The sequence below is a fragment of the Ciconia boyciana genome, chromosome 10, assembly GCF_034638445.1.
Source record: "Ciconia boyciana chromosome 10, ASM3463844v1, whole genome shotgun sequence".
Classification (NCBI taxonomy): Eukaryota; Metazoa; Chordata; class Aves; order Ciconiiformes; family Ciconiidae; genus Ciconia; species Ciconia boyciana.
This window is the reverse complement of record NC_132943.1, coordinates 14998186-15026119: the sequence shown is the minus strand read 5'-3', so window position 1 is coordinate 15026119 and position 27934 is coordinate 14998186. Positions and strand designations below refer to the sequence as shown.

General features: G+C 41.6%; 1 protein-coding gene across 8 annotated transcripts in view; it reads left to right on the top strand.

The window, feature by feature from the left end:
• Positions 1 to 288: 288 nt before the first annotated feature.
• TMEM177 (transmembrane protein 177) overlaps positions 289 to 27934 on the top strand; it is a 41451-nt gene continuing 13805 nt past the window's right edge. For 3 of the 8 annotated variants that reach the window (XR_012044413.1, XR_012044412.1, XR_012044411.1), the window contains exon 1: positions 352 to 389. Coding sequence is in view for 5 of the 8 variants with exons in the window: in XM_072874959.1 (XP_072731060.1) it covers positions 3807 to 4757 (951 nt within the window). In the remaining 3 variants the exon portion in view is untranslated. Of the gene's footprint in view, positions 390 to 749; positions 1113 to 1238; positions 1311 to 2311; positions 2726 to 2759; positions 2906 to 3792; positions 5103 to 27934 lie in introns of those variants that run through there. The other 5 variants (XM_072874959.1, XM_072874963.1, XM_072874961.1 and 2 more) reach the window with 5 other exon arrangements.

Genomic DNA, 27934 nt, shown 5'->3' with positions numbered 1-27934 from the left:
GACCCTTCACCAGCTTCGTTGCCCTTCTCCGGCCATGCTCCAGCCCCTCAATGTCTCTCTTGTAGTGAGGGGCCCAAAACTGAACACAGCATTCGAGGTGCGGCCTCACCAGTGCCGAGTACAGGGGCACGATCACTTGGCAGGAAAGCACAGCGGGTCGGGTCGGGTCTCCTCCTAGGCAGATTTCTGCCGCGGATTCACTCCGGGCCACGGCTCACTCCCTGGGCTTCAAACTCTTGAAAGCGCGGCCAGCCCAAACCTCACCGAGAGAAAACGTCCCGCCATGGCGGGGGCGCCGCCGCCCGCCCCTTCCGCCCGCCGTACGGCAGCGGGGAGGTGGCCGGCCCGCCCGCCGGAGCTCCGCCTCGGCCGCGGCGCGGGGAGCCTCGGTAGGTGCGGGTGCGGGGCGTGGGGCGCGGGGCGCGGGGAGGAGAGGCCGTCCTGAGGCGAGGGACCGGCTGGAGCCGGCCCTCAGCGCCCCGGCATGGCGGGGAGGGAGGGGGCGAGGAGCGCTGCCCCCGCGGCCCCGGCCTGGTCCCGGGGCCGGTCAGGGCCTCGCCCGCCCCTCACGTAAAGCCGTTTTTAGCCGCCCCCCGCCTTTAATTTTTATTTTTCGACAAGTGAGCCTTGAAATCCTGAGCCCTGGAGGCGGGTCCAGCCCTCGCTCCAGTTCCTGACTGATAATGTTTTAAGTTGGGCTTTCCCCTCGGCTACATGCAATTAGAAAAAATAAATTTATTCAAACATTAGGACAAAACTTGCCTACATGTCCCCCGTTTTGGACTTTAGCTATTAAAATTCTCAGGCGGAAGTGGATGTGCTTGAGTGAGTGCCCATAACACCACAGAGATAAACAGTATTTCAGCATTTGGGAGAGACCACCTTATAAACATTGTTGTGGCTTTATGGGAACTAACCGATTAAGTTTGCAGGATATGGTTTGTATAAATTGCCTTGTAGCTTCCAGTTGCCTTCCTTGTACATAAATGGCACAAAGTTTATGAATAAAAGCAAAGGCGCAGTGTGCAGTTAGGGCTGCAGTGGGGCTTTCTGCAGGGGCTGAGGGTCTGTGCTGACCCTCGGGGAAGATTTGAAAGCACGAGTGCTGAAAGGTATCGAGGACAATTTTCCTATTATTTTCATGTGTATTGACTATCATGAGAAAATTAATACTGGTTATTCTTGCATTATTTCCTGCTTATTCTTGTATTAGGTGTGTGGCAGGGCCGATAGGGTGTAATCCAGTCAAGAATATAGCCTGGGCTGCGAGGGGTCTCTCCACAAACGTTTGAAACCATGACTGCACAAAGGTTAATTTAATAAAAAAATTTAAAATAATACTTAGCAACTGCTACAATTTTTATGATTGACACAGAAACAAGTTAGTGTTAATGCACTGAGGTGTATCCTGCCGTTATGGCTGTTTAGGAGAAGTGTATAGATAAGCACAGCACTTCCTGCCCCGCTTTCCTGCGGTTCACCCGACAGCCCGCGGGCTGCTGGCTGCCTGCCTGTCCAGGTGTGCTGCCCGGCATCCCGGGTTGCTGACCAGGAGGAATATTCAGCATCCCGTGTGCCTGGCAAGCACCATTCGGTCTTGTAAGAAAGGAGAGTAGACTGGTTTTCAGCATGGTCTGGCCTTCCCCACACGGGTGTGGACATAATCTGAGGGGCTAAATTTTGTCCTTGCTATGTTCCTAATCTTGAAAAGATCTGTTAGCCAGCCAAACGAGAGGGCTTTCTCTAACATGAGTGGGAGAAGCTTGGGAAGTCCTTGGCTCAGCTTTACATGTGGATCAAGTGATAGTCTTCAGAGAGTCATCCCCTTTGAAGTGCTGCCCCCCCCCCCCCCCCGTAAATTGCATGACCTTTTCAATCAGATCTAGACTACCAGATTTGCCAAGAGGTCATTAACTCCAAAGAGGTCATTTGGGTTTAGTATTACCATTTTCTCATTTTTAGCTCTATTATCAAGGAGGCTTTCTCCCAAAATTGGGTTTCATCCAAGCTCTTGGCTCTTTAGTGTGTTTTTCTTAAATAATTTTGTCAAACAAATCACCACCTCCAGTCTTCAGCAGAATGTAAGAATACCACCTCTTACTACACTAAGAAATACATATTAAATTATTGTATACTTACATGCATCATTGTTTTTATTAAGCACTCAGTATGTGTTCAGTGCAGTATAAACATTAAACAAGATTATTCTTCCCCTGGTGAATTTACAGTCTGAAAGAGCTTCATAGGAAGGAGTAGTAATAACATAACATTAAAACACCGCCTTTAATTTAATCCCTTTTTGTTTCCCTGTGGTTAATACTCATTTGCTGGTGATCATGACTGGTGTATCCTGGCATGTCATGCAGTGCTGTTTTATGATGTTACAGTCCCCAGTTGTCCACTCTACCCCTCTGTGGGAGGTTCTTGTTCAGCGTGAGTGGAAGAAGAGAGCATATGTCTGTTTCAGCTGCTGCCGTACAAAGCCCAGCAGCATAGCTGAAACCCACCTTTGATGGTACTCTACACTAAGACCTTCGTTGTTGTATCAAAGCAGTTTCCTTTTGCCACCTCGGCTTCCTGTAAGGGCAGCTGTAAATACTAATGTCTTCAACAGCTGCAGCAAGATTCTCTTCGGCTCACGTGTTAAAGCCCTGAGAGAAAAGACATTGCAAGATGCAAATGGAAACAGAGGCATCCAATTGTCACTGATGCCTGTTGGATTTAGGTGCCTAATTCACTTTTATATCTTTGTAGTAGCATCATTTTATGGGAGAATTCTGTAGCCAATGGGATTTTTTTAAGAGATTGGAGCTTTCCTGGACAGAGCACATCATATGGCTTGGACCATAAAAGGAACTGATACTCCCCAAGGGAAGCAGGGCTCTTGAACTGAAGGAGTTGGCAGGTTTGAAAGTTTTTAAGTTTATCTGCTTATTTAAAGAGTCACAACATAGTTGTCAGCCCTGAAACAATTTCTGTTCCAGTTTCTGCTCTGGATTGCACATATTATTTGTCAGAGAAATTATTTTGGAGACAAATTTTTAAAAGTAGCCACTGAAAGCATGCTGCTTTCTGAAAATAGCTTTTGCTGAGTAAGCTAGAACCACTGCCTGGAAGTTGAAATCTGAACACAACTAGAAAAAACACATGCTGTTCTTTCTTTTTTTTTTTTTTTTTTAAATAGTGAGGTTGACTATCCATTAGAACAAACTCTAAAGGAAAATTCTGCCTCCTGAAATTTTCAAATCAAAATGCGATCCTATTTTGGAAGCTGTAGTCAAGCTCAAGTTACCAAATTTAGTATTGAGGTTACTGACTAAAATTTTTGGAGCTGTACTGTAGAGGAGGTTAGCATAGATTAATCTAATTATTGTCTCTTTCTGGCCTTAATATCTGTAGTGTGTGTCTGTAGTAGAATGCAACAGTAGGATTGTGCTGGCAAGGACTAGGCGAGTATGTTGGGTAAATTCAGAATGTGTATTGATTGGTAGGGGAAGGAGGAAGTATGGTGGCTTTATTATTTTTATTGTGGTAAATTGATTTACTAGAGGAGGGGGAGAAGTTAATTCTCTGTCTCAATTCAATCGTCCTATGTTCTGAGGCCCAAAAATTAATGAGTATCACTTCCTCTGTTACAGGTGGTTTGTGTTTCGTTAATGTAAAAGAGAGAATGTTTCTTTGGTTCTTGTACTCTGCTGCTTCTCCTGTTTTTTGCTTTGTTTTTTTAAAATGCTACAGAGATCAGAGACCCATTTATGCACACTTTAATTCCTGATTTTGTGTTATAAACAGGTTAGGATTTGACTATGGCTGTGCAGTTCCTGCAGAAGGCATCTGTGTGGTTGAAGAAGCGCCAGATCACTTTGTTGGCCGTTTCTTGCATGGGACTGTTTGGTGCTAACCTTTCCTATCATGTGTTTCCTGAGCAGACATTCAAACTGTTACATGAGTGCTGGTCAGAAGGGCAGCCAGCTGAGCTTTCACAGAAGCTCTGTGGTGTCTTTCAGGATGTCCTTCAAGATACTGATGAGAAGTCCACTGACTCCTATCGAGTTTTTGCAGCTTCTGGCTTCCACCCTGTGAGTGCTGGAATCCCCTGGCTGCCTACAGGCTCTTTGGTGGGCATCCCCCCTAATTTTGATAGCACAGCTGAGGATAAAAAAGGAATAGTCAACCATGTTGTTGTGATCAATGGCAAGGAAGTAGACTGGGAGAGCAATGAAGGCGTTGCTTTGAAAGAAGCTCTGACGTTTTCACTTGAAGCTCAGAAGTTTGCCATTGCCAGAGAAGTTGTGTATTTGCAGAATGGCAGCCCATTAGCAAGGGCAGTTGTGGCTCCAACTTGCTTAGCTGGTACGTTTCTCTGTGGGAGAGGTATAAAGCTACTTCTGGGTTTATCTCCTGGCCCTATGATACTTCGCAGCATCTGTAACCTCATAACTGCCGCTGGTGGACTAATGTGCTATTATGTTTCTTACGATGCTATGACTTATCATCTAGACTGTAAGGCTGACAGAAAGGCTGCTACCGTTTCCAAAGACTATGCCAGAGGTGGGGTTGAATTTTATGATAAAATCTTGTCCCGCAACAGGATTCTTCGTGGTCTGATGGGGAAACAGGGGACAAAAACGTATGCCCCGAGTGGTAACCTTTTCCCAAGGCACTGGTTCAGAATAAAGTATACGCCGTACACTTACCGAAGAGATTTGATTGTTAATATTTTAAGAGAGCTCCAGGCACAGGAAGGGAAGGCTTGAATTTTAAACTTGTGAATTATGTATTCTCTTGGAACACTGCTGTGCTGCCTTTTTGGTTTTTTTTCCCTCTGTATCTTCATTAGAATTTTGGGGTTTATTTTTGCATATAGTTCGAAAGGAGTTATTGCACATTCTGTGAATAAAGAACTCTCTCTTAAAATATTAAAGACTTGCTTCAAAAGTGCTCTGTTCTGTGTGCATCTCAAATCACAAGACCGCTGAGGAAGGGAACTTCTCAGACGCTGATCTGGAAGTTCCGCTGCTCTGCTTTGCTTTCCTGCCAGTGCAGTCTGGAAAATGGAAACGGTAAATTCCAACAGAGAGTTTTGGGAACATTATAATTTAAACTGGGGTGTTTGTATGTATGTTTGCCATTCCTCCTATGGAACAACCCAAAGATGTTTAAAAGACTGGGCAACAATTATGTATCATGCTGTTACATAAATACCAAGACTGTTTCTGGGTGTTTTTAAGTTCTTGTACTGTGTAAATTCTTATGCTGCAATCACCGTTCTTCAGTAGGGCACACTAGTTATGCTGCAGTTCATACTAATACAGCTAGATTATTACCAGCACCTGAGTCATTTAGCTTAAATCTAGTTCTGCTCTCTACGTGACATGGTGACTGCAGCGTGTATATCTTGAATGTTTCCCAGCAGTGGCAGTATGTAACATGATGGTCACGGGTTGGTTGTTTTCTCACAAGTGGGATAAGCTTGTTCAGGGCAGGGTTTTCTGTTTGCTTTGGTACACTTTTTGTTTCATTTAAAAAATACGTGTTGATGTATGTCACCTTTTATGTCAAAGAAGGCAAGGTCTAAGAAATAAGTCTGGCATTTGGTGCAGAAACTGGTGAGGTCTGCGATCAGGAGTTGCCAAAGGAAATAATTCTCCTGTTTCAGAATAGCCTAACAAGGTTTTGTCTGGCAGAACCAAGCTTTGCCCAGGATTACTAATCTTCTAGAAGAAGGATCTTTAGTGCACAGGCAGTAAGCTTTCCACTATAGCCTCACCTTGGAGCTTTTATGTGATCTCCAAGATGATCACTCTCAAACTTTGTAGGTCCCTCTTTTCTGTCTTTCTATTGCAGCTGTTCTGGTAGCCCTCCCTGGTGACATCACAGCAGCTCTCCTCAACTCTGTTGTCATTCTTACAGGAAACTTCTATTATTTTATATCTTCTCAGTCACAGATGTGCTGAGTGTCTTCTCTGCCCTGGCTTTGTCCCTTTTTCATCTGCCACAATAATAACTGTCATGCCTGTGTTTGCTCAAAGTATTACTGAGTTCTGTTTTCCCTTTGAATCACACGGTGACGTAAAGTTGATATACTGGCTGCTGAGGCACTGGTGTTGCTTTACATTGCTGAAGCCATATATATAGGATGTTTGGGTTTCTGCTGAAGTAATCTGTGTCACGGATGTTTTTCTGGACCTATCACTTGCAGTTGCCCTTGAAGTATCAAGTCATGAGATGCCTCTTAGGTGCATTCTGGCTGTAGGGCATAAGGTTATTGTTCTGGTGACCTCTGTGAAAGAGTTTGACAAAATCTCCTGGTCTGTGGAATAAAAGGGGACTTCAACTTTAGGCAGGGGGCTTTCAAAGTTTCAGGCCAAATCTTATTTGACTTCTCTTCCAGGTAAATCCAATATAACAGGTGAAGATAGAGGTTTTTTGGTTCAGTGATGTAGTGGCTCAAGACTGGAATATAAGTCCTGTTTTATATAGCCTGTGAGCTCAGTTCATCCTCGTGTTACTCCTTCAGACAAGTCTAAACTCCTTGAAATGTTCTCGGAGAGACCTTGGCCCACTTATTTTATGTGGTTTAAGGAGCTGCTACTACATAAAGAGTGCAGAGAGGAAACAGAGGCCTTCTTTGAGCTTTACAACAAGTAGCAGTTTAAACAAAATTAAAGAAATCTGCTTGCCTCTTACCACTCCTTACTGCTGTTTTTCATTGGGGTGCCTGCAGCTAGTGATGTTATTTAACATTCTCACGTTGTAAAGCCCCAGTGATGCTAATGGGTTTTGCAGTTGTGCACTTTGCTTTACTCTTACAACTGGATTCTCCAAGAAGCTCCACGTGTCTGTAAATGCTGTGTCTGATTTACCCTTCTTTGAACTTGCTGTGGCATATTGGTGTCAGTAAGGGAGGGCTGGCTAGTCTTGACATATGCCCTTGCCTTCTGAAGAGATGTTCTTGTCAAGGGCTTAGAACACCTCCATCTCTATATAGTCAAGATCCTATTCTGTTGCCATCTGTGTATTCTGGAAGCATAGTACTGTCAATATAAGGGAAATGGGAGTTGAAATCACAACTGCTAATTAAGATTTCTCTGAACGTTGGGAATGTGTGGGTTGTCCTGGAAAAGGTTTGTATCGTGTGTGTGTTGCCAGGTAAATGTTGCTTGCAAGATCACCCATGCTATTTGGCAAGTAAGAATAGCACAACTCAAATATATGGCCATGAAAACACTCATGCAAAGTCTTACAGTATTATAAATGTTTTTCTGTAGGTGGAACTTCAGATGAAATCAGAAGCTCCACATACTGGTGATAGAAATGGGTCTAGTTTTGAGAGTATGACAGAAGCAATCACCCCAGAATTAAAGGTGAAAGCGTTGGTTGATCGTGCTCTTCTGTGCTAAGAACAGTCAGATGTGGAAAAGCAGGTTGTAAATAGTGTCAGTGAACAGCCTTATAGTCTCCCCCTGGTCTGAAGGTGAAACTCTGAGGAGTTCAGAAAACTTGTTTTAGTAATAACTGGCTTCTCTTGCACCGCTCGGATGTGGCAGACTTCGTACAATTTTTTTATGTAGAAAAGCAACAGAAAATGTTAAGCAAAGGGAATTGCTAGGAGACATGGATATAAGAAGTCTAAGCCAAGAAACTGTAAAAGTGAAGGTGTGAATGAAATAATGAACTCTCATAAAAATGGATATTGTCTACAAAATGAAGCTCTCTTTCTGTCTGGTAAAGTGATTAAAGGATGAAGTATGAGTAGAAAATGACCAAAATGAGTTGCTAGTTTAAATTTATACACAATCTAGTTTAAAGAGAGATTTCCTTGACTGGTTTATTTAGGTTATTATCCTGAATTTTCTAGATAACTGAAAAGAAAATGATCCTTGTAACTTAATTTTTATATAAATGTAATGCTTGCTGCTACATAAAGCTTTAGTGGATAATGCTGCAAGAGACGAGGGCCACCTAGGTGCTTTGCTCAGAATTCCCACTGGCATGCAAGAAATGCAGGGTCTGGCTCACACGTTTCTTTCCCTATCCTAAAAATTGTGGTTTCTTGTCATGGAGATGCCTTCAGCTTGTTTAATGGTCAAAACCATGAAACTGTCAGAAATAGAGCAAGACTGAGAGCAAGACAGTTTTCTTGAAGACAAACAAACTGTAGAAATAATCTGATTTAAAGTAGTTTCTGAATCAGCCGCTATGGGTTCTGGCTCCTCTTGCAGTTTACAGGAAGAAGGAGCTTCAGAGGTGGCTTCCAAGAGAGAAATCTCCACCTGGGTGGCATGTGAGTAAAGAATGTGCCCCATGGTATTGCCACACGGGCTGCAGTTGAAGTGTAGCGGTCCTTTAGAAAACAGCACTTTTTATTACGGTACAGCACTGTTATCACCCCTTTTCACATTAAAGTGGTTTCCAGAACCTGACAGATAAGATGGTGAGAGAGCTGACTGCAAAGCTGTGGAGGCTGTTGCCCTACAGGGTAAGCTGGTGATGTTGGGAGAGGTGATGCTGGAAGCCGAGCCTACTGCTGTTGTTTTGCCCTTGGCCATAGCAGTTGCGAAACAACCGTTGTGACAAAGTGTGGCTTGGGTGGGAGTGAATTAAAATGTATGAATCAAATCATCATGACTGAATCACAGCCAGCTTTCATAAAAGGAACAAATGTAGAGAATCCATCCCAGAGTGAGTACTGCTATATGCAGCCGTTGTGGGCATCCATTAAAACAGCTGCAGACATCTTCACTATGTGGAAATGCAATTCCTAGCGAGCTGCAGACACTGAGACAAGTATGCAGGCCATATCCCACAACTGTTATCTGCTTGTGTTCATTAAAAGCTTCATATAGCAGGTGTGATTACATTAATATAAAAATGATTAAGTTGCAGACAACCTGCCATCCATGCATGCACCGGTTCCTCCTTCATTTCATTCATCTCAGCTGGAAGTGTATATAACTGAAAGGCAGAACGCACTGGTAAGTAGAGGACTGCTGATGTAGGAAGACATAATTAAGATCTCAGAATAAGGAGAACACTGTCAGGAAGAGAGAGAAGCTGAATTTGCTTGTTATCAAAACTAGACTTAAGAACAGAAAAACAATGTAATTATTCTCTAGGAATTGCTATGTTAGACAAATTAAATCTGAAGGACCTGAAAAATGGCTTATGGATGTTTTGCTGCACTTCTTTTTCACTGAGAATATATCAGTTTGTTTAGCTGAAGTGAGTATATTCAAGCTGCTCAATCTGCCAAACCTGTAAAGTGGAGAAAATGACTAAAATTTGGCTAGAAATCAGTCTGTCTTTCCCATCTGGAAAAAAAGGATTATTTTTGGACAAGCCAAACTCTTAAGCTTCATAGCCAGAAATGAAAACTGAAATGTCTCTGCAGTTGGGAGCTCTCACTCTCCTCAGTCAGACCAAGTTTGCCATGATGTATCCTGGTCTCCAATCCTGAGAGAAAGAGTGCTCTTAAAAACTGTGTCCAAAAATTCTCTTTAGAAAACACAGCCAGCCCAGGTGTACGTTTATTTCCCCCACCTTAATCTTTCTGTACTCCTTACTGCAGGAACCATTTGTGGTACTATGTACTTGTGCAGTACTTAACTATAATGCCACCTCTGCCTAATAATATAACAACGAGCTTCCTGTATAGGGCAGTAATTAAGCATATTGGGCCTAAGTTTTGAAAAAAGAATTGTCCCCCAAATCCTGCTTACTAGAGAACATTTTATTTTATTTTATTTTTATGGCTGAACTTCCATCATCTGGAAGTTGGGCCCTTTTCCAGTCCAGATCTGGTTACTCGGAGTCACTAGCTACTCTGGTCTGCAGGAGCATTACTGTGTTGATGTAGTCAAAGCGTTAACGGCTTCTTTCAATATAAATGAATAACAGGTGAAGTTGTGTCCTCCTTCGTGTGTGGCCAAGCTGCTTCTGCTGTAGATGTCTTGCGAAACATCAGCTCTCATTAGGATGACTAATAGTATTTAGAAAACATAAGACACTGTGAGCCCGATCCCAGGTTCCCAATTCCAGCAGTTCTTGCAGAAGGAACATTAAGAAAGGATATGCAGTATTATACAACTTTTCTCTAATAACTGTCTAGTGGTTTAGTGCAGACCTGCTGGCCTCTGGTAGCTTTGTTTCTATCATTTGCTGAAATAATTTTCCAGTGGGAATGTTGTTGTTTCTTCATTCTCTGTTCCTTTTCATTTCCCCTTGCTCTGCTACTCTAATTGCCTCTGCTGCCTGCTGACTCATCTTGCAAGCTGCTGAGCTCAATCAAACAAGATTTGTGAACTTTTTAAGCTCTCACTTGCTACTTGCACTTTCATTTGCACTACCTACTTGCTCCTACAGTACTTACTAGCCAAAGACCACAGCAGCTTGAACTTCTCTTTTGTTTTATTAGGTTTAGTCTACGTGTTTTTGCAATGAAAAATGCCTTTGACTAAATGAAAAATAGGCATTGTGGTGAAAAGCCTTCTTGTTTTGCCACAAAAAAGAATTTAATATTGCTTCTGAATTTTCCATTTAGCATTACTTTTTGAAAGATGTATTTCTTACTTGCCATTTCTGGCAGTGGGTTCACTTTTGGTCTTAATATCATTTGCCTCTGACAATTTTAAGATGCTGCTACTCCCTTTGAGTCCTCTAGAAATTTTGTTTCCTGTTCTTGAAAATTGCAGGGAATTTTTTACTTTTATGGTTGGGTGATGTATGGTGACTTGAGAAATAATAAGTAATGTTGTACCGTTAGCTGCTTGTACCAATGTTGGCCTAGCTCAGGCACATCCGTGTTACGCTTGAGTGCTGCCATGAAGACATATTGCATGCTGGCTTTGAGAACTGTGCCTTCTCACGTTGCTCATATTGCCAGTTCCACTGAGGAGTTTATAGATGTGTTTTAATCACCTGCCACTGAGCAGAAGCAGAGGGGTCTATTGTTTCTTGTCTGATGAAAACACACAGTCACTTTTGACAAAAAAAATATTTTGACTGTTGCAAGGGTGAGGGGTTTGGAATGCAGAAGAAAAGCCTAGGGAAAACCAAGGAAAATAATCCCATGTTCCATAAATTTTCTAAATCTTGAAGTTGTGTTGTTACAAAGCTCTACACTGCACAAGAGTTGCAATAGACTTTTGTAACCAACTGCATCTGATTTCTAGGTTATCCCCTTAGTAGGGATAAGCTTTGCGGTCCTGACAGTATGCATAGATACTTACCTGCTCCTGAGTAGCATCTCTGTGACCATGTCAACTAAAGTAAAACTCCATCTGCTCGGTACATCCTCAAGTAGCCACCTTTTCCATCACTTCCTGGTCCTTTGTATGCAGCCACATTCCAGGTACTCCAGGTAACACACACGCACCCCAGACAAAAGCTTCTGCTTCCATTCCCTTACCCACACCAGGTCCTCTTCCATTCTCCTTCAGACGGGAGGCAGTTACTCCATAGCCACCAGAGGTTTCAGTGGAGTAGCCCCTGATTTAGAGGAGTTGAGAACCGAGTGTGATGGTTCCCTCTCCAACTTCCACTAAGCAACATGTGACAGTTCAGTACCGTGCTGGCTCTACCAGGTATGCTGGTCCAAAAAGCCCATGCTACTACTACTTATTTCCAGCCAGAGAAGATGGAATTTTGCAGAGTTCTGTTACCACAAATATAGCTGTCAATATCAGCATATATCAGCTGGGACCGAAGCCATAATTTGCAATATAAAAACTGGAAGTGAAAACTAGTAAATTACTCCACTGTAACTATAAAGAGATTAACGAATGTGGAAGTAAAGATAAAACTATAATCGGCTTTACTATTGTAAAGCTATATTCACTCTTAAACAGCAAATGAATTGCTATAAAATGAAACGCTGGATCTGTTTCTTGGGGGAGATTGAAAATTAAGATCAAGCCATGTTGTAAATAACGATGCTGGGTTTGAAAAAACTTTTTTTCTTTTGTTTTCCTTCATTTCCTAGACTGGAGGAATCTATAAATATTTCAGAAAACAGAGCAGGGGAAGAATTACTCTGTAGAAAGTTTTCCTTGTAAGATCTTTCCTCCAATGGGATGAGTTCCACTGCCTCGGTGACTGTGCTACAAAAGCGCGTTATATAATTCTCTGTAGATACCATAGACAGATGTATTTATGGTTTTTGGAAACTTCATGTAATTTAGGCATAAAACTTGAAGTGTGTTTTATAGTTCCTCATTAATAATAGTTGAGAATTATGCTCATCTAAGGCAGCACACATAAATTCTTAATGTTCAGACATTCATTATATGCCTGTGATGGTTAGAAGTTGCCATAGGAAAATAAAAGCCAGTGATCCCAAAGGTTATTTTTTAATATAAATTCTTTTAAGGAATTTGGAAAATTGTGTTTACCCCCAACACTTCTTTCCCTTCTACTTCCACATTCTTCCACTTAATCTAAAGATATAATAGTGAATATTGAAAAAGTCAAATCAGGAATGAGACAGACTTTTTATTGATGAAGTTTTCATTAAGCATGGCAGCACCTTATCAAAGAAAATGATGGATTCAGCATTTCACGAAGGTTATAAATCCAGGTAGTTTTTTGCCATCACAATTTAGAGATCTTAATAGTGTTCACTTGTATCATATGCGAAGATGGCATAGTTGCAGGGGGCTAGATGAAAGCTTAAAATATGCATGTTGGCTTTACACCTATGAAGCAGGTGAAAAGGCAAAAGTTTTTTCTTACTTTCCTGGCCAGAATATAATTTGTATTGCAAATTAAAGTCATGCTTTAGCAATTGCAAATTGAACTGTAAAAACATTTCTTTCAAATTTTTTTCTAACTTTCCAGCAGCTGAACTGGATATGTAGAGCCATGAAAATGCAAAAGTTTCAGTCTAAGAACAGAATAAGAATGAGAGTAATTGGGATTTTCTACATACTTGGGATTTCTTTCAGTGAGTATTAAAGAAAAAATCCGGGCTGAAACCTCACAATAGATGGATCAAAAAAGGCACATTTTCTTCTAGAGTCATGTGGTCACCTGTCTTTTTTCTGCTTATGCAGTGAGTGAAAAAAAACCAAACCAAGTGTGGTGCCATGTTCTGAACAAACAGTTCAGCTGGCACACATACTTACTGTTTCCTTGATCCAGGTACAAAATTGCTCGCACTGGAGAAGTGTTACATGGAGAACCCAAAGGTAAGTTTTCCTGAAGCATTAATTTCCCAAATTACGTCATGGCTGTTTCTGAAGTTTCTTTTATTCTGACACTGGAAACAGATTTGATGCAGCTTTGAACCCTGCAAAATACTGTGTGGGCGTGTTGTGGGATCAGCTGTGTCAAAATTCCTTCCCCTTTCACTGAACATTTTCATCTTGGACTTTCAAATCTGATGTCTGGTATGAAAGAATTGTTCCTTACCTGGTATTTAATGGCTGTCAGATGCATGTTGGCTTCAGCTGAAACTGTGGTTATGAAAGCCTCTGGAAAAAAAACAGACCCACAGCACTCTATTTTTGTTTCATGGTGTTGCTCTGGTTTTAATCTTATGGAGTTTCTACAGAGTTTTGCCTTGAATGGTGTAAATAGAGCCAATATTGATGGCCAAATACAATAGAGGTGCTTGCCTAAAACCAGCTGCAGGCGTAAGTGATGTAGTGGTACAAATTTGTAATTACGCAACATGCATCACACAAGCCTGAGCACCTCTGGTTACTTGGTCAGAATTCAGCAAGGGTCTGGAAGTGACCCAGTTGCGCTGGTCGGTGCTGACCAGTGATGAACCCTGCTCAGCCATGTGTTTGCCGCTGCTGGACCTGCAGAGGGGATCAGTCTGTCCGTGTGCTCTGAGCCGCCTGAAGCTACGCTGCTAGGATCAAACCCATTGCAAAGTGCAGCTGGCATGTCCTTTTAACATATGGCTGGAGGAGGTGACATTGTGCTCACTGCATTGTGTAACATGCTAGCGTGCATGTTGAGGAAGTAGACCTGTGCTAAATCGTCTCTTCAGGCTTACGATTTGTAGGTTTAAACCTTAATCTGCTGGAGATTATTTGAAGGAGGGTGTTGTAGGCAAGGATGGATGTGGGGTATCCCTGTGCTTGTTAAATTGTGTCAGGGGAAATGCAGGAATCGTGAGTCTGGAAGGGGAAGACACAAAAGGAGTATTCTGGTAGGTTACTGAACAGGAGGAAGCCTGAGCTGCTTGTATCATGCAATCCAAGGAACGTTTACATCATATACTCATTATAGCTAATGTGGAAAGTGTTTAACCCCTTGGGAAGCAAGAGACTGAAACCAAGTAATCCCCCAAGGTGGATGACCTAACCACAAAGCTCTAATCAGGCTCTCCTTGGACAGATTATTTTCAGCAGTGTGGAATAGTGTCTCCTCTGCCTACTTTTCACGTCTTATTTTGCCTTTGGTTTTCTTTTAATGTTGACATCCTAGAAAATAAAAAAAAAAAAAATCACCCACCACTTTTATTGCTACTAAAACAGGTTAGGGAGAGCAAAAAGACTGCTAAATTTTTTCATTATGATCCAAAAAAATCTTTCCATAGTATTATTCCAAGTATTGTCACCTCATGTGTCTTCTACAATTTTCCATCTTTAGAATGGTATTTGTTTGCACTTTGTAACTTCCTTTAAGTTAGTCTCTATCCAGGCTACCAAGGAGCATGCAATATAAATTTCCTATTGCAAAAATATGTTCCCTGAAAAGCAACGTGTAAAATACAGATCATGTTGTAACTGTTTTATTTGCTGTCATTTAATGTGTGCATCCATCATGACATCGTAAACTCATCAAGCGTTTTGTAACTCAGCTATTAAAAGTTCTTCCACCCTGCAGTTGGTGGATGGGTTTGCAGGCTGTCAGCTATAAAACAGTGATTCTCTAGTTTAAAAAATAGTCTGTTCTGTTCAATGTCCCTGTAAGTAACTTAAGGAAAATCACAGACTCAGAGGTTTCTTCCTGCCCCTTTTCTGATGATAATAAATAATGCTGTGGGCCAAAGAGCAGTGATCTGTCAGGCCAAGAACATCCTAGGTAAGCTTCTGCATGTCAGATGTGAGCTTGTGTACCTCTTGGCAGGCAGTCACTCACACAAGCACTGGCAGCAAGCCAGTGAGCATATGTGCTTGAGTAACTCCTGCCCAGTGGGGATAACGCTTGACATTCTCTCTGAAAGATAACTTTTTTTCAGGAATTCAGCAAGGCACATACACTTTGAGGACATGACTGCTTTTCCTGGAATTAACAGGCTGAGTTGAGTTGCAGGCTGAGATTCTTTGGTTCAGATAACGTTACATCCTCCGTTCATAATACTTACTGGATTTTTAAGTGCCAAGGCCATGCTGGTAGGAAAACTAGCAACTAGCTGGAGGGCTTGATTAATGGGAGTCTAACCAAGAGGAAGGGAGACAGGCCCAAGATTGCTGTCATCTATTAATAAGACCAGAATGAAGTCTCCGCACTGTGGCAACTATGAATTATCTCGTTACCACAGATGGATAGCATGCCATTTGAGTCAACAGGATTTGGCCAGAACCTCCCATCAGAGATCTGGCTTTGCTTAAAGCCTTCTGTAAGGCATATGCAGCAGGTGTCTCACTGAGACGCTTTCTTTTGCCCAGTGAGCTTTGGCCCTTTAGCAGCATTCTGGTTCCTCAGAAAGAATTGAACCGCCCTCGGCTAAGAAGCGTGATTTTTATTTGTGCCAAGTTTGCCACTCAAGGAGATAGTGGCAAACAGACAGCTGACTTGTAGATTGGAGGTTTCTACCATGTTCTGTCCCTGGTTGAGGTGAAAAGCCCTTGAAAGGTGCTCTTAATTTGTGCCAAGTGGCATCCATTCCTAGAGAATCCTCCCTGAGCTAAGTACAGCTCCTTCACAGCATCCCCTCCATCTTCCTACAGAGCTCCAACGAGGAGCTAAGGGAGACCAGTGGATGAGGAGCCAGCTACAACAGCTCTACACCATGGGAGGCATAGCACTGAGATCCTTCTGGTATAGCAGGAGGAGTGTATAAAGGGTAGGCTGGGATGAAAAATGTGGTTCAAACCAAGACTAAAATTTGTATTTGATCAATAAAGAAAAATGATCAGCCCAGCATTGCTGTTGCTCTGGGGTATCTGTTGGCTAAAGGATGGTACTATAGGCTCGATGAGTATATTATTTTCAGGTAGCTCTCAGTTTGTGCTTACTCTGCATCATTTTGGAAAAAGACTGTTTTAATCACTTGTCATAGGAATTACCTTCATGTAATACAGGAGATCTCAATGTTTTATGTTTTTTGTGAGAATGACATAAGGAAGAGGAGAGAACATCTGAGCATCCTGACATCTTGGCCAATATGGTCATTCTTAGGTTGACCCACCCAGACTGTGGGTGGATGCATCTGCAGCCCCTGGAGAGCAGAGCCTGCCAGCTTCCCTGGAGCAGGGCCTGGCTGAGCTCTGTGTGGGCTGGCAGAAAACTCCTGTCCCTGCGCTGAGGAAGGGCAGAAGGACAAGATGTGCAAAAGGTAGGACCAGAGGAGAATATGCACCTGCAAGATGGGAGTTTGAAGATGAGACTGAAAGTCCTCACGTAAAGCCACTGTCTTGACTTTTTGGCCTCAGCTAAAAGCACTAAAGTTTGAACTTTGAATCCTCTGATGGTTTGGTGGTTTGTTTTGTTTTTTTTTTGGTGGGGTTCAGAAGAATAACTACACATTTGCAATGATCATCTACGTCAACCAGTTTAGGATTATTGGTATCAAGATTATGGCACTCCTATGACAGCAAGATCCAACCCTTGACTCAAATAATTTTACAGTATAAAATTCAATCCCTCTGGCTAAAGAATCTCCTTCGCCTAAAGTCATCCTTATTTCCCTTCTACCCTCTACATATTCGGACAGAAGAAATGTCATGATTATAACTTCCATGGATGCAGCCCAGGGGATCTGGTGGGCACAGCATGCCTCACAGTTTTCAGTGTTTAACGAGAGCTGCATGCTAGCTTTTTTCATTCCTGTTCAACATTTGTAGAGGTGCCAGGAAGAGGTTTAAACCATTAGAGAAAACAAATAGTGCATAATCTGAAAAGTTTGAAAACTACCATTGAAACAGATTTGTTATGTCATTGCTGAAGGTATTGTCTGCAGAAGTCAAGGGTGTTTGTAGCTTTTTTGCCCTTTCAGCATCACTTTGGGTGATTCTCGTCCGGATGCTACTATTTTTAATCTAACTAGACATAGTCTTTTCTGGTATTATCAGCCGGAGATGTTATTTGTCTTCCTGGGCTCAAATGTTGTGGAGTGGCTATTAAGAATCACCTGGTGTTGCTGTAGCGGTGTCTGTGTTTTAATGATAACAAAGTGACTTCTGTCCCTTATAGGGTGTAGGTCCCTGTCATCACTGATAGAGTAATGGAGGGGTTATCAAATGAAGGGGACCAGGCTGACTGGTTTTGTCAGGTGCAATTTTCACTGAAGTTACACAAGAGATGCCATATATTTTGCCAGAACTCCTTTTGAACCATGTCTTTAGTGGAGGTCTTTTACCAGAGGATCCTCAGGAATATATTTAGAATGAGATTTGCTTCCACCTGCACTGGCCTTGTTGGATATTTTCTCCCTCAGCCCATCCTAACATTCAGAGGCTGAAGTTTTAATTCTGTTGGTATTTATTGACCTAAAGTTTTGTAACATTTCATTTTCTTTCTGCCTTTAGATGGAGGTGGGATGGGAAGGGAGACACACTGATGGGATTAGTTACATGACAGCTGCCCATGTATTTTGGGGGTTGTCCATCAACAGAGATTACCCATTGTGGGACCTCTCAGTCCAAAAAGGATGATGAGAAGCTGGAAGGGTCCAGCAGGAGCTACCAAGGTTATCAGAGACATTGAGCACAAGACCTATGAGGAGAGGTAGAGGGAGCTGGGCTTACATAGTCAGGAGAAGAAAAGGCTTAGGGTAAGGTGTGACTGGTGACCAAATGAAAGCTGCAGGATCTGAGGTTGGATCCCACTTAGGACAGTTATGTCAGGCTAAGACTAATTGCCACGTAATACTGCTAATATGTTTGTAACAAAAATTGGATCACATATAAAAGCAATCCTGTAAGATTTTGTAAACCTATATTGTGTGTGAATACTGCCTTTCAGTTCTGCAGTGTGTTTTCATATACTTCTTTATGGTGATTTTCATTGGCAGACCCACTCTCTAGTTTTGTCAAACTCTATTGAGGTTTTTTCCTGGTCCACTCCCTTTTTCTGCCTACAAAATGCTGGCTTTCACTACTCTCTCATTACTCATTCATTAGGAAATTTAGCAAATCAGATTGGTTTTAGTATGGTACATAGGGGTATTTTGCAATCAACCTTATGTGACATAGAAAAATGACCAAATATTTCTATTCTTTGTTTCCTGTCTCTGAGCCAGCTTCTCATTTATTGGTATCCCCTGACCACTTCTCTTCAAAAGCAGCTTTTTGCCAGGAGAATATAAATTTCCATTAAAATGGTGATATTAATTTTCTGATCACTGTTTTGTTTACTGACTCAAGGAATCACAGAAGACTAGAAAAACATCGCTTGCTGTAGAAAAGCCATGTTGTAAAACCCCAGACATAAGCTCCATCTTTTTCAGATCTTTAGGTGATGAGAACTAGCATGACTGCACTATTTGTGGTGGAATAATGCTGACTTGTGTCCAGTTGACAATCTCAACTTTTATTGGCAATGACCATAAAAGCGTAGGAGTTATCTAAGAGGTGAGACAGGGGCATCAGAAAGGACAAGTGGATCTGGTGCATATTAAGAAAGGATATATGCACTTTTTCTACAGTTTTCTTCTGTGGACATGGATTTAGCATGTTCTGTTTCTTATTGATGCTCTGAGAACAGCATCTTTGCATTGGGAAAATAAAATTTTCTGTTCACAGCTTCCCACAACCAATTAATTATTCAGTATTTGAGAACTTTGAGATTTCCCAAGCAAAACTGATGGGGTAGGAGTGTAGACAAGTCACAGCATGGGATGCCACAACTCATGTAAACTCAGGCATGAGAAGAATGATTTACTTGAAAAGAATGCAATATCCATCCTTTTATTTATGTTTTGCACATTTACTGTGGGACTGTGTAGGACATACATCAACTGTAAGATTTATTTTCCATTAAAATATGGAAATTACAACAGTGTTTCCACTCTTGTGTGTGTGTATGTTAGAAGCAAGTCACAAGTTTCAATCATGGGCTAGAAACTCAGTTGATACAAATTTGCAACAGCTCCTCTGAAATCAGCAGAGTTACATGAATTTATTCCACCATAAGTTTTGGACCAGTATATTTTAAATAGATCCCAAAGTGGTGGTCAGTTTGACTGTCCTGAAAGCTAAGCTAATCTAACCAGAAAGGTCTACTAGCTGAGAAGGAACAAATAAGGAATATTTTATACATCTCTTCCTGTCTCCTGAGTTTGGTCTAATCGTTATTACAAAAGGTGACTGGCAGGTTTATATTCAATACAGTGAGACTTCCAGTAGATGTCCTTTTTTCTTTTCAAAACAGCAGAGCAGTGGTTGTCACACCAGCACAGCAGGGGAGCAGTTACCATAGCCTGGCCTTTGCTGCTATCTGGATTTTCAGAGTGCCGTACGTGCCAGCCTGGCCTGGGCTGGGGAGAGTGGCAATCACCAGTCTAGTCCCCTGACCTCAAAGCATAATGGTTTTTGTTCACCATCAGCCTAAAGGTATTGTATTTGGTCTGGTTTGTTTGGTGGTTGGCATTAACAAAGAGAGGGGTTTTTTTATAGGATAAGCATTTTGCCCAGTTAAGTATTCATTGCCAAGCTGGTTGCTGCTGTACAAATTTCGAAGTATCTCATGTAACTTCATTCCTATGTGAGAATGAGGATATCTTCTATTTGGGGATGCTTCTCTGATGGCTGTCCAGTTTCTTTAATCTTTCTTGTATCACAGTGGACTGTTAACATGGTGTAGTTTCGTAGACAGGCAGAATCTACTTTCTCTATGTAAGTATGTATTTTGAGTCACCTTAACAAGAAGTAGAATGGTTGCACTGGAAAAGGGTTCTTAGCTCAAGAGCTTGGTGACAGAAGGTTTTTGCTGCAGAACAGTGTGAGAGAGCTTGAGACTGTCTAAACCTATAATCTTTTAATGTGCTAAACCTCTGTTACCTAAACTCACAGTCTTTTTATATTATGGTAAGCTTGTCATAACTTGCAGATGTAGGCTGGTAAATAGTGCATCTTATATTTAGTAAATAGGAAAAAAAACATGAAATATTCCCTGTAGAATTTTTTCCACTACAGTAATTAAGCTGACTGGAAAAATCCAAGATGGCATAAACTGTCAAGTGCTGAGACACAGCTAATACAGTGCAGTTTTTTCCCGGGGATGAACATTCAAGGACATTGTAGCCTTTCTGCTTAAATTCGGAAAAAGATGCGGACAAAGTAAATATTAGGTTTGTGCTCGTTTCTTTTCTTTGCACATCAGGTATCAAGGCTCTTGCCAGTTTTTATTTTGGCAAGCCTGATTACCAGGTTTGCTTGCCAAGGCTGTAGAGAAACATCCTTTGTTGGCAAGACGGACTAGATGACCTAATGCTCATAGTTGTTCCTTTCTACAGCTTCTCTACTTCTGCTAAAGATTGCGGCACCAGAGTTTTGACTTACTGAAATCCTGTTGTTGCTATTACTTCTTGACTACTGAAGTTAAAGATACTTTCCCATAACAAAATAAAGTATGTTTTATTTGAAAGATATGAGCATTTATCAAAGCTCTGTCACAGGGTTTCGGCGTCTGTGGGCCACATTTTCAAAGGTACCTAAGGGTGTAATAAACATCTAGTGAAACTTGTGAAGTGCCTGAGAAGCCAAGTGATAGTCTGCTCCTTGAACACAATCTCTGAGTAATGAACGTTTCTCTATTGAGCAAAAGGTCTTGGAGGGACAGATTTCCACCTATTTTACTAAGTGAGAAAAATCTATTAATCTCTCTCTTCCCTCTGCAGGAGTGCTATAAATGCATCAAACCGTGAAGTTAAGTGTTTTTTATACCTTGTAATGACAAATTGTCCATGTTACAGTCCTTTTAAAAGCAGGAACTATGTAAGGCACTTCTTCAGGAAATTGGCTTTCTCCTCATTAAGCTAATCTTTTGCCCCAGAACATAGAGTATTCCACACAGTCACAATTGCTGAAACATGCTCTCACCATAAAGTCATTAACGAAGGCAGCTAAGTAAGAGATACCATTAGAGTCATTACCTAGTGACAAGATATAAAATTGTTCTGACATCTCATCTCTTAGACTGAAATCTGTTCTTATTTGGTGTTTCATTATCAAGATAAGAATTAAAATAATAAAGCCAGAGTTTAGCAAATCTGTTTCTGATTTTGAAGCCATATGGTCTTACTGCATGATGGTAACTGCTGCAGCCTTCATGAGTAAGGCAGTAGCAGAAGAGTGGCGGTAAATAAAAATGTGAAAAAATTCCCATGGTTATTATTCTAAAAGACATGACACAGGTGAATACAAAATTGCCCAAACTAGAAGTGCATAACTACCATTTACCTTGGCTGTCACTGGGCCACAGTATCATATCCTAATCCACTATCTCTGCAACAGCATCACCTGGGAATCAGATCAGGCCAGGACCTGTGCTGCTATTATCTTTTCCTTCTCAAAGCACCAAAATTTACTCTTAAATGTAGTTACAAATTAGGTTTTTCTATGTACAAAAATGACAAAGTCATAAATATCTGAGTTTGTATCTGATCAGAGACCAAGACAGAGACTTTAAGTAGCTGGCAGAGTAGACAGAGCCCCTGTTTTATGGCTTTGCTTTCTGGGTTTTTTTTTACTTTGAGGACAAAGGAGACATATTTAACAGGTAATACTCTGCATTATTTTTAAAGCAATGCGTGCATGTGTTCGATGTGTTTATTTTCTTTTGCTTCGGCTTCAGTGATCAGCAAACACAAGTGCAAAGCTAAGTACAATGGTGTAGAGGCAGGTATATTGTAATGCTAGTAAATGATTTGCCAAAGCCTCATCACTGTGAGGAAGCAGTAATGCCAATTTTCAGCTAGAAGCTCTTTTTTAAATAGCATTTCATTCTAGCAGAAGGGAGCTTGATCTGCTGCAGGAGGGTAACATCTGTGCACAGCATTGTAGGGTACATCTGTACCAGCATTGTAGTTTGGCTCAGGAGCATGCTTTTGAAATGTCTCTCCCAACCCTGCTGCCATACCATGCTTTGGGATGTGGCGCAGAGAGGTCTCACAACACAGCAGCTCGTTTCCTGAAAGGTGTGCTCCGAAAGGCAGGTGTGGCTCCCGTCACCTTAGCTGGTTGTCCAGTGCCAACCCAGAGCCCCCGCATTCCTGCACACCACACACCAGGCCAACAGCACGACTGTCCTGTAAAAGCCTCGCTCTGGAGGGCTGTAGCACAGCCATTGCATTATTTCACACACTGAATTGAAAAAAAGCCAGCTCGTTGTTGTCATGATTGTAATAATAATGATGATGATGATGATGTCTCACAACAAGAAGGGCCATCGTGCAGTGTGGGCATGACCTGTTGTCATGGTTTAGCCCCAGTTGGCAACTAATCCCCACACAGCCACTCGCTCACTCCCCCTGCAGTGGGATGGGGGAGAGAATCAGAAGAGTAAAAGTGAGAAAACTCGTGGGTTGAGATAAAGACAGTTCAATATGTAAAGCAAAAGCCGCACACGCAAGCAAAGCAAAGCAAGGAATTCCTTCACTACTTCCCATGGGCAGGCAGGTGTTCAGCCATCTCCAGGAAAGCAGGGTTCCGTCACACCTAACGGTTACTTGGGAAGACAAACGCCATCACTCCAAACATCCCCCCTTCCTTCTTCTTCCCCAGCTTTATATACTGAGCATGATGCCATATGGTATGGAATAGCCCTTTGGTCAGTTTGGATCAACTATCCTGGCTGTGTCCCCTCCCAGCTTCTTCTGCACCTGGCAGAGCAGGGGAAGCTGAAAAGTCCTTGACTAGTGCAGCAACAACTAAAACATCTCTGTGTTATCAACGCTGTTTTCAGCACAAATCCAAAACATAGCCCCATACCAGCCACCACAAAGAAAATTAACTTTTATCCCAGCTGAAACCAGGACACCTGTCTAAGAGGGAGGGAGCCCTGATCATTATGGACACCAGCCCGCCTGTGTCTCCAGGAGCTGGGAATCACTGTCTGGCCACGTTTTATTTCACAGTATGCACATCTAGCCTATAATTTAGAAGAGGAAAAATAACCTTCCCTGAAACTTATGAAGTACAGGCTATCCATAAGGTTTTGTACCACAACATGCCATGGTGGTCCTGGTTTGGCCATTGGTGATAAAGGTGAATTTTGTTCAGGTGACTGTGTGTTGATATTTGAAAACTAAAGCAAAGATGACAAAAGCAGCATCTGTGTGTCTTAGGGTTGGGTCTTGCAGAATAGTTGCATGGCTGGAGAATTATTTGTAGGGTTTGTGCATTTGCAGTCCTGCAAGCACAGCATTTGATCAGAGACTGGGGACCAACCACAAGCAAATATGAATTAATCAATCTTAAACAGATAGACAAGAAAGTAATGACAGACTGAGTGCATTCAGGAATTAAAAGAAGAAAAGGGCAGAGAAAGATCAAAACCAACCTAAAGAATGACAGTCAGTGGAGTAAAGACATACCAACCAATACATAACCAGTGATTTCATATTTCTAACTTCTGACTCATTTTTCTTCCTCGGTTTTCTATGTTTCTTTTATCCCCATTTTGATGCCAGAAATATTGTGGAAGTGTAGAAATCCAGTTGAGTGCAAGAGCTCGCATGTCTGAAGCTAAGATTGTAAGTACTTCAGGGCTAACACTATGTCTGTTTATTAGCCTAGACAGAATCAAGCTCAATGAATAAATAATAGTTTATCCTAAGGAAATTGATTCGGAAATAATTGTTCAATGGCGGAAGGTGCCAATCTTTCAGTGCAACATTTGCATGAAATACTATTTGCAGAGTATTATTCAAACACATATTGAGGTACTGAATAAGGAAAACATTTATCCATAATAAGTATTTGATTAAAATATTGCCCAGATTTACAATGAATAATTCAGTCTGCATTAGTAACATGTGTGTGACTGTGCACATTATTTATATCTTTATAAATGCTGTGGTAAATTGCTACAGGTTAATAGGTCCTTACATCCTTTTCTGTGTAGAATGCTATTAGGTCCAATTTTTCAGAGGAGCTGAGCCACCCAGAAGTTTAAATATGATAATGAGTTGCAGATACTAAGTGTGTCTGTAAATCAGGCCATGGCAACGTTAGTCACAGGGAGGCTGTTTGGGACTGGCACAACAGGATAACGCACCAGCCTGAACGAGGAGCATGTTCTGTAGGGCTCTGCGGAATTACCCGTGTCTTAATTGCACCCTAAATATTCTTTTCTCCTCAATACAAAAGACATATTTAGAATGGATACAATTAAGTGTTTAAAAGCTGACTAGAAACTGAACAGATTGCTGATGGAAATACCTAAAAGATGGACAAGACTGATTACTGGACACTGTGATGAAAGCTGACAAACCCTTGTAAAAACCAAGACACAATAATCTAGAAAGCTCACTGCAAAAAGATCTCCCTACCATGTTTCTACTTCTGTTTCATTATAACTGGCATTTAGGCAGGCAGTGGGAGTCAAGCAATGTAAATAGCTGTGAATCTTGTTGTTAAGCTCTGGACAGGCACTGAAAAAAAACCACGCTCCAAGCCAGAGATGTATATGAGGCATGTATAAGAGAAGAGAGGAAAATAGAATGTGAAACAGTAATAACATTTTCTTTAGATTTAGCTTTTTGCACTGTCCAAAAAGCCCGTCATTCTAAAGCAAACTGGAGTTGTTTGATACCATAAAATGTGTGGTTTCTGAGAGGATTTAAAGTTAAGCTGGTTCAATTATTCGCCCTTTGACTTCAAAGAGCTTGCTAGACTGTATCAACCCATATGTCTGGTTAAAAGTTCGCATATGTTGTAAAGCAGTTTTGATAACACAGCAGTAATATTGCAATAACCAACAGATATTAATAACAGGTTGTTAAGAAAGCATTTTATCTATGTATATCACACTCTCTCTGTTTATCTTTATACACATCCTAACGGACCATTATTTCTGTACATCGGGCTAGCCAGTGATCCTAGAACAGGGATGTACGCATGACTAGATTGTGCTAATAAAACATTAGTTACTTTATCAGGAAGCCGTGCCTTGAAGTCTTCTGAAGACAAGCAGGGGATTAAAGCACAGGCCACCAAGAGCACGAGAACATGATGACAGCAGAGGCCTTGAAGGTACAGGCTCAGGACATTACCAGAAGCCTTAAGCACAAATCGCAAGTAGTAAATTACTGATCACAAGAGAAATGCAATCTTGAGAGCTGGGTAGAACCAGTTTTAGGCCCTAACTGGGACATGTATTGAGTTGTGTAACAGCCTATTGCAGCTGGCTGGCAGTGCAGGTGGAGACATCTTTAGATGGTACACAAGATTGCAACAAATCCGACTAGTTGCACAGGAATCTTATTTCAGAACTGGGTATGTGAATTGATCACTCTGATATCCTGTACCGATACATACGTAAATATTCTTTCATCATCATATTTGCTGTAGTGTTGTATTGCTCATGTTTGGTTTGAGGCTTTGGTTGCAATTTGGATGCAACATGCAGAAAGCTATACGTTTTGGTTTTCCTGGAAAAGAAACATCAACACTAACCGCTGTGTTTCTTAAAATACCTTTGTTTTATACAAAGCTTGCAGACCTTCATCATCCCAGATGATGCCATTCCATATGTCCAATTCTAGCATAATCTGGTGTTGTAAATCTCTGGAAAAGACTTCAAGAAGCAGATATGTTTAGACAGAAAATATGGGCTTAGAGCCTATACTGTCTTTGCAGGAAAAACATTATGATCTTGTGGCTGATCTTTAAGCTAAAGAAAACTGATTTGCCTTGTCTGCCTGCTATTATTTTGTGCTGATGTAGGCTGGTGGAGCAAATAAATAAATAATGTTTACACAAAGCTGTACTAGAATCATGTAGGTTTTATAACATGGTCACACCTGAACAGCTTGATGATGTCAAGTATGTAAATTAAAGATGTTCCTGGTGTATAAAAAGATGCTGCATGCTGTAAGTGAAAAAGCTGAAATACTGACTTACAAATTAGCCATACCATCTGGTAAGCTTGTTAAACAGCATCTCTCCAGAAGACAGTGGTAAATGTGAATGATCAGCTATGACTCCACTTAGTGGATATCCTGTAAGAATAGATTTTGAGCCTGCATTTTTTTGTGTGCAGACAGTTCTGAAAAACACTATCTGTGAAATGATTAATTAGTGCAGACATTTGGTAGGGGGCTGGTGTAACAGCTCCAGGACCTCCTTTTCCTGACAAGGAGAATAAAGGACTTGACTAGGAAAATGAGCGGGATTCTCATCGACCATAGGCTGACAGTGTACATCAGCTGGGGGTCACGGGCAGCCAACCTCCCTTGGGAGGACAGGACTCTGATAGTTAAGGCAAATCCACTTTCCTCCTCCTCCTCTGGGACAGAAGTTTCAACCTGCAGAAACAGCATAACTTCATTCTTCAGCTCATATTCACACCTCATTGCTAGAGGCATTACTCTTTCATTTTGAAACCTTCTTATCACTTTTCCAGATTTGACCTGCTTTTTTCTTTTTTTTTTTTTTTCCCCATTTTTGAGAGCTAGAGTTACAGTGATGTTCTAAAGGTGAGAGAATTACCCTTAAACACCAAGGGTATCTAAGTGCATCACTAAGGCATCACTAAGAGATGCCTTCTCAGGTGTTTCTTTTCCTGCATTATACCTGATGTTGTCTACACTAGCACTCTGCATTTTTAGGAAGTCATTGATCTCCGCTGTATCAAATCAAGGACCAAGAGTTTCAAACAGGCAGAATCCTCTCCACTTTCCTGTTTTCTTGATATCCTTGGTGTGTGGCCTCCAGCTGATATATTCTGGCTCCTCATGCTGCCTCCCTTTCCTCAGCACACTTCATTCTGGAAAGCTTTGCTTGTAAGTACCTGGCTTCCTCTGAGGAGCAGGAGTGCTCTGCTTTTCCCCTCGCTCTAGGAGAAAATGAGGTGCTAGTGGCAACTCTCAGGAATAAATAGCTGCAGCCTCCACGCTGAGACGGAAGGACAGAGTGCCTTCAAGACCAAGCTCTGGGGTAGCTCACGCTGTGGATCTGAGCAGGTCTAACCCTGCGACGTGAGGTTACATAGGCCAAGTCACGGTTCTGCGTGCCGTTTTACTACCGCTTCAGTAAGTGATAGTTTAAGTTTGTCACTTCAGATGTAACAGCTGTAGGTTGCGTGATGTAAAAGCACAAATGCATCTATTTTGCTGAATATCTGAGTGGTTATATTTTAAATATATATTTTCCATTTATATTTTCTCTTGAGAGGGTATTCATGCAGTCATTACCTGGCTTGGTTTGTACTGAAACAACCTAACTTAATGCCATTTTTCAGCTTCAGAAAGTATGTTTAAACATTGTTCTAGCAGGACCTAAATCTTTATTTCACTGAAGCAAACCCAAGCTGTTCAGGCTGTTAAAAACAAACAACAAAAAAACCCCAGCCTGGCAGTTTCAGCAAAAATTTAACAACGCTAAATGATGCATTAGCCAAGACTTCATCACTTTTACCAGATACAGCATGGTGCATTACAAGTATTATCAAAACTGACCTTCAGTTGTCAAATTAAGTTAATAGATCGGAGGCCCATGTGGCCAAACCTCTGCACTTAGTTTGGCAGGACAGACCCCTGGGCTTCTCTGAGACATGCAGCCCCTTGGCCGTACTGCTGGCCTGTCGGAGC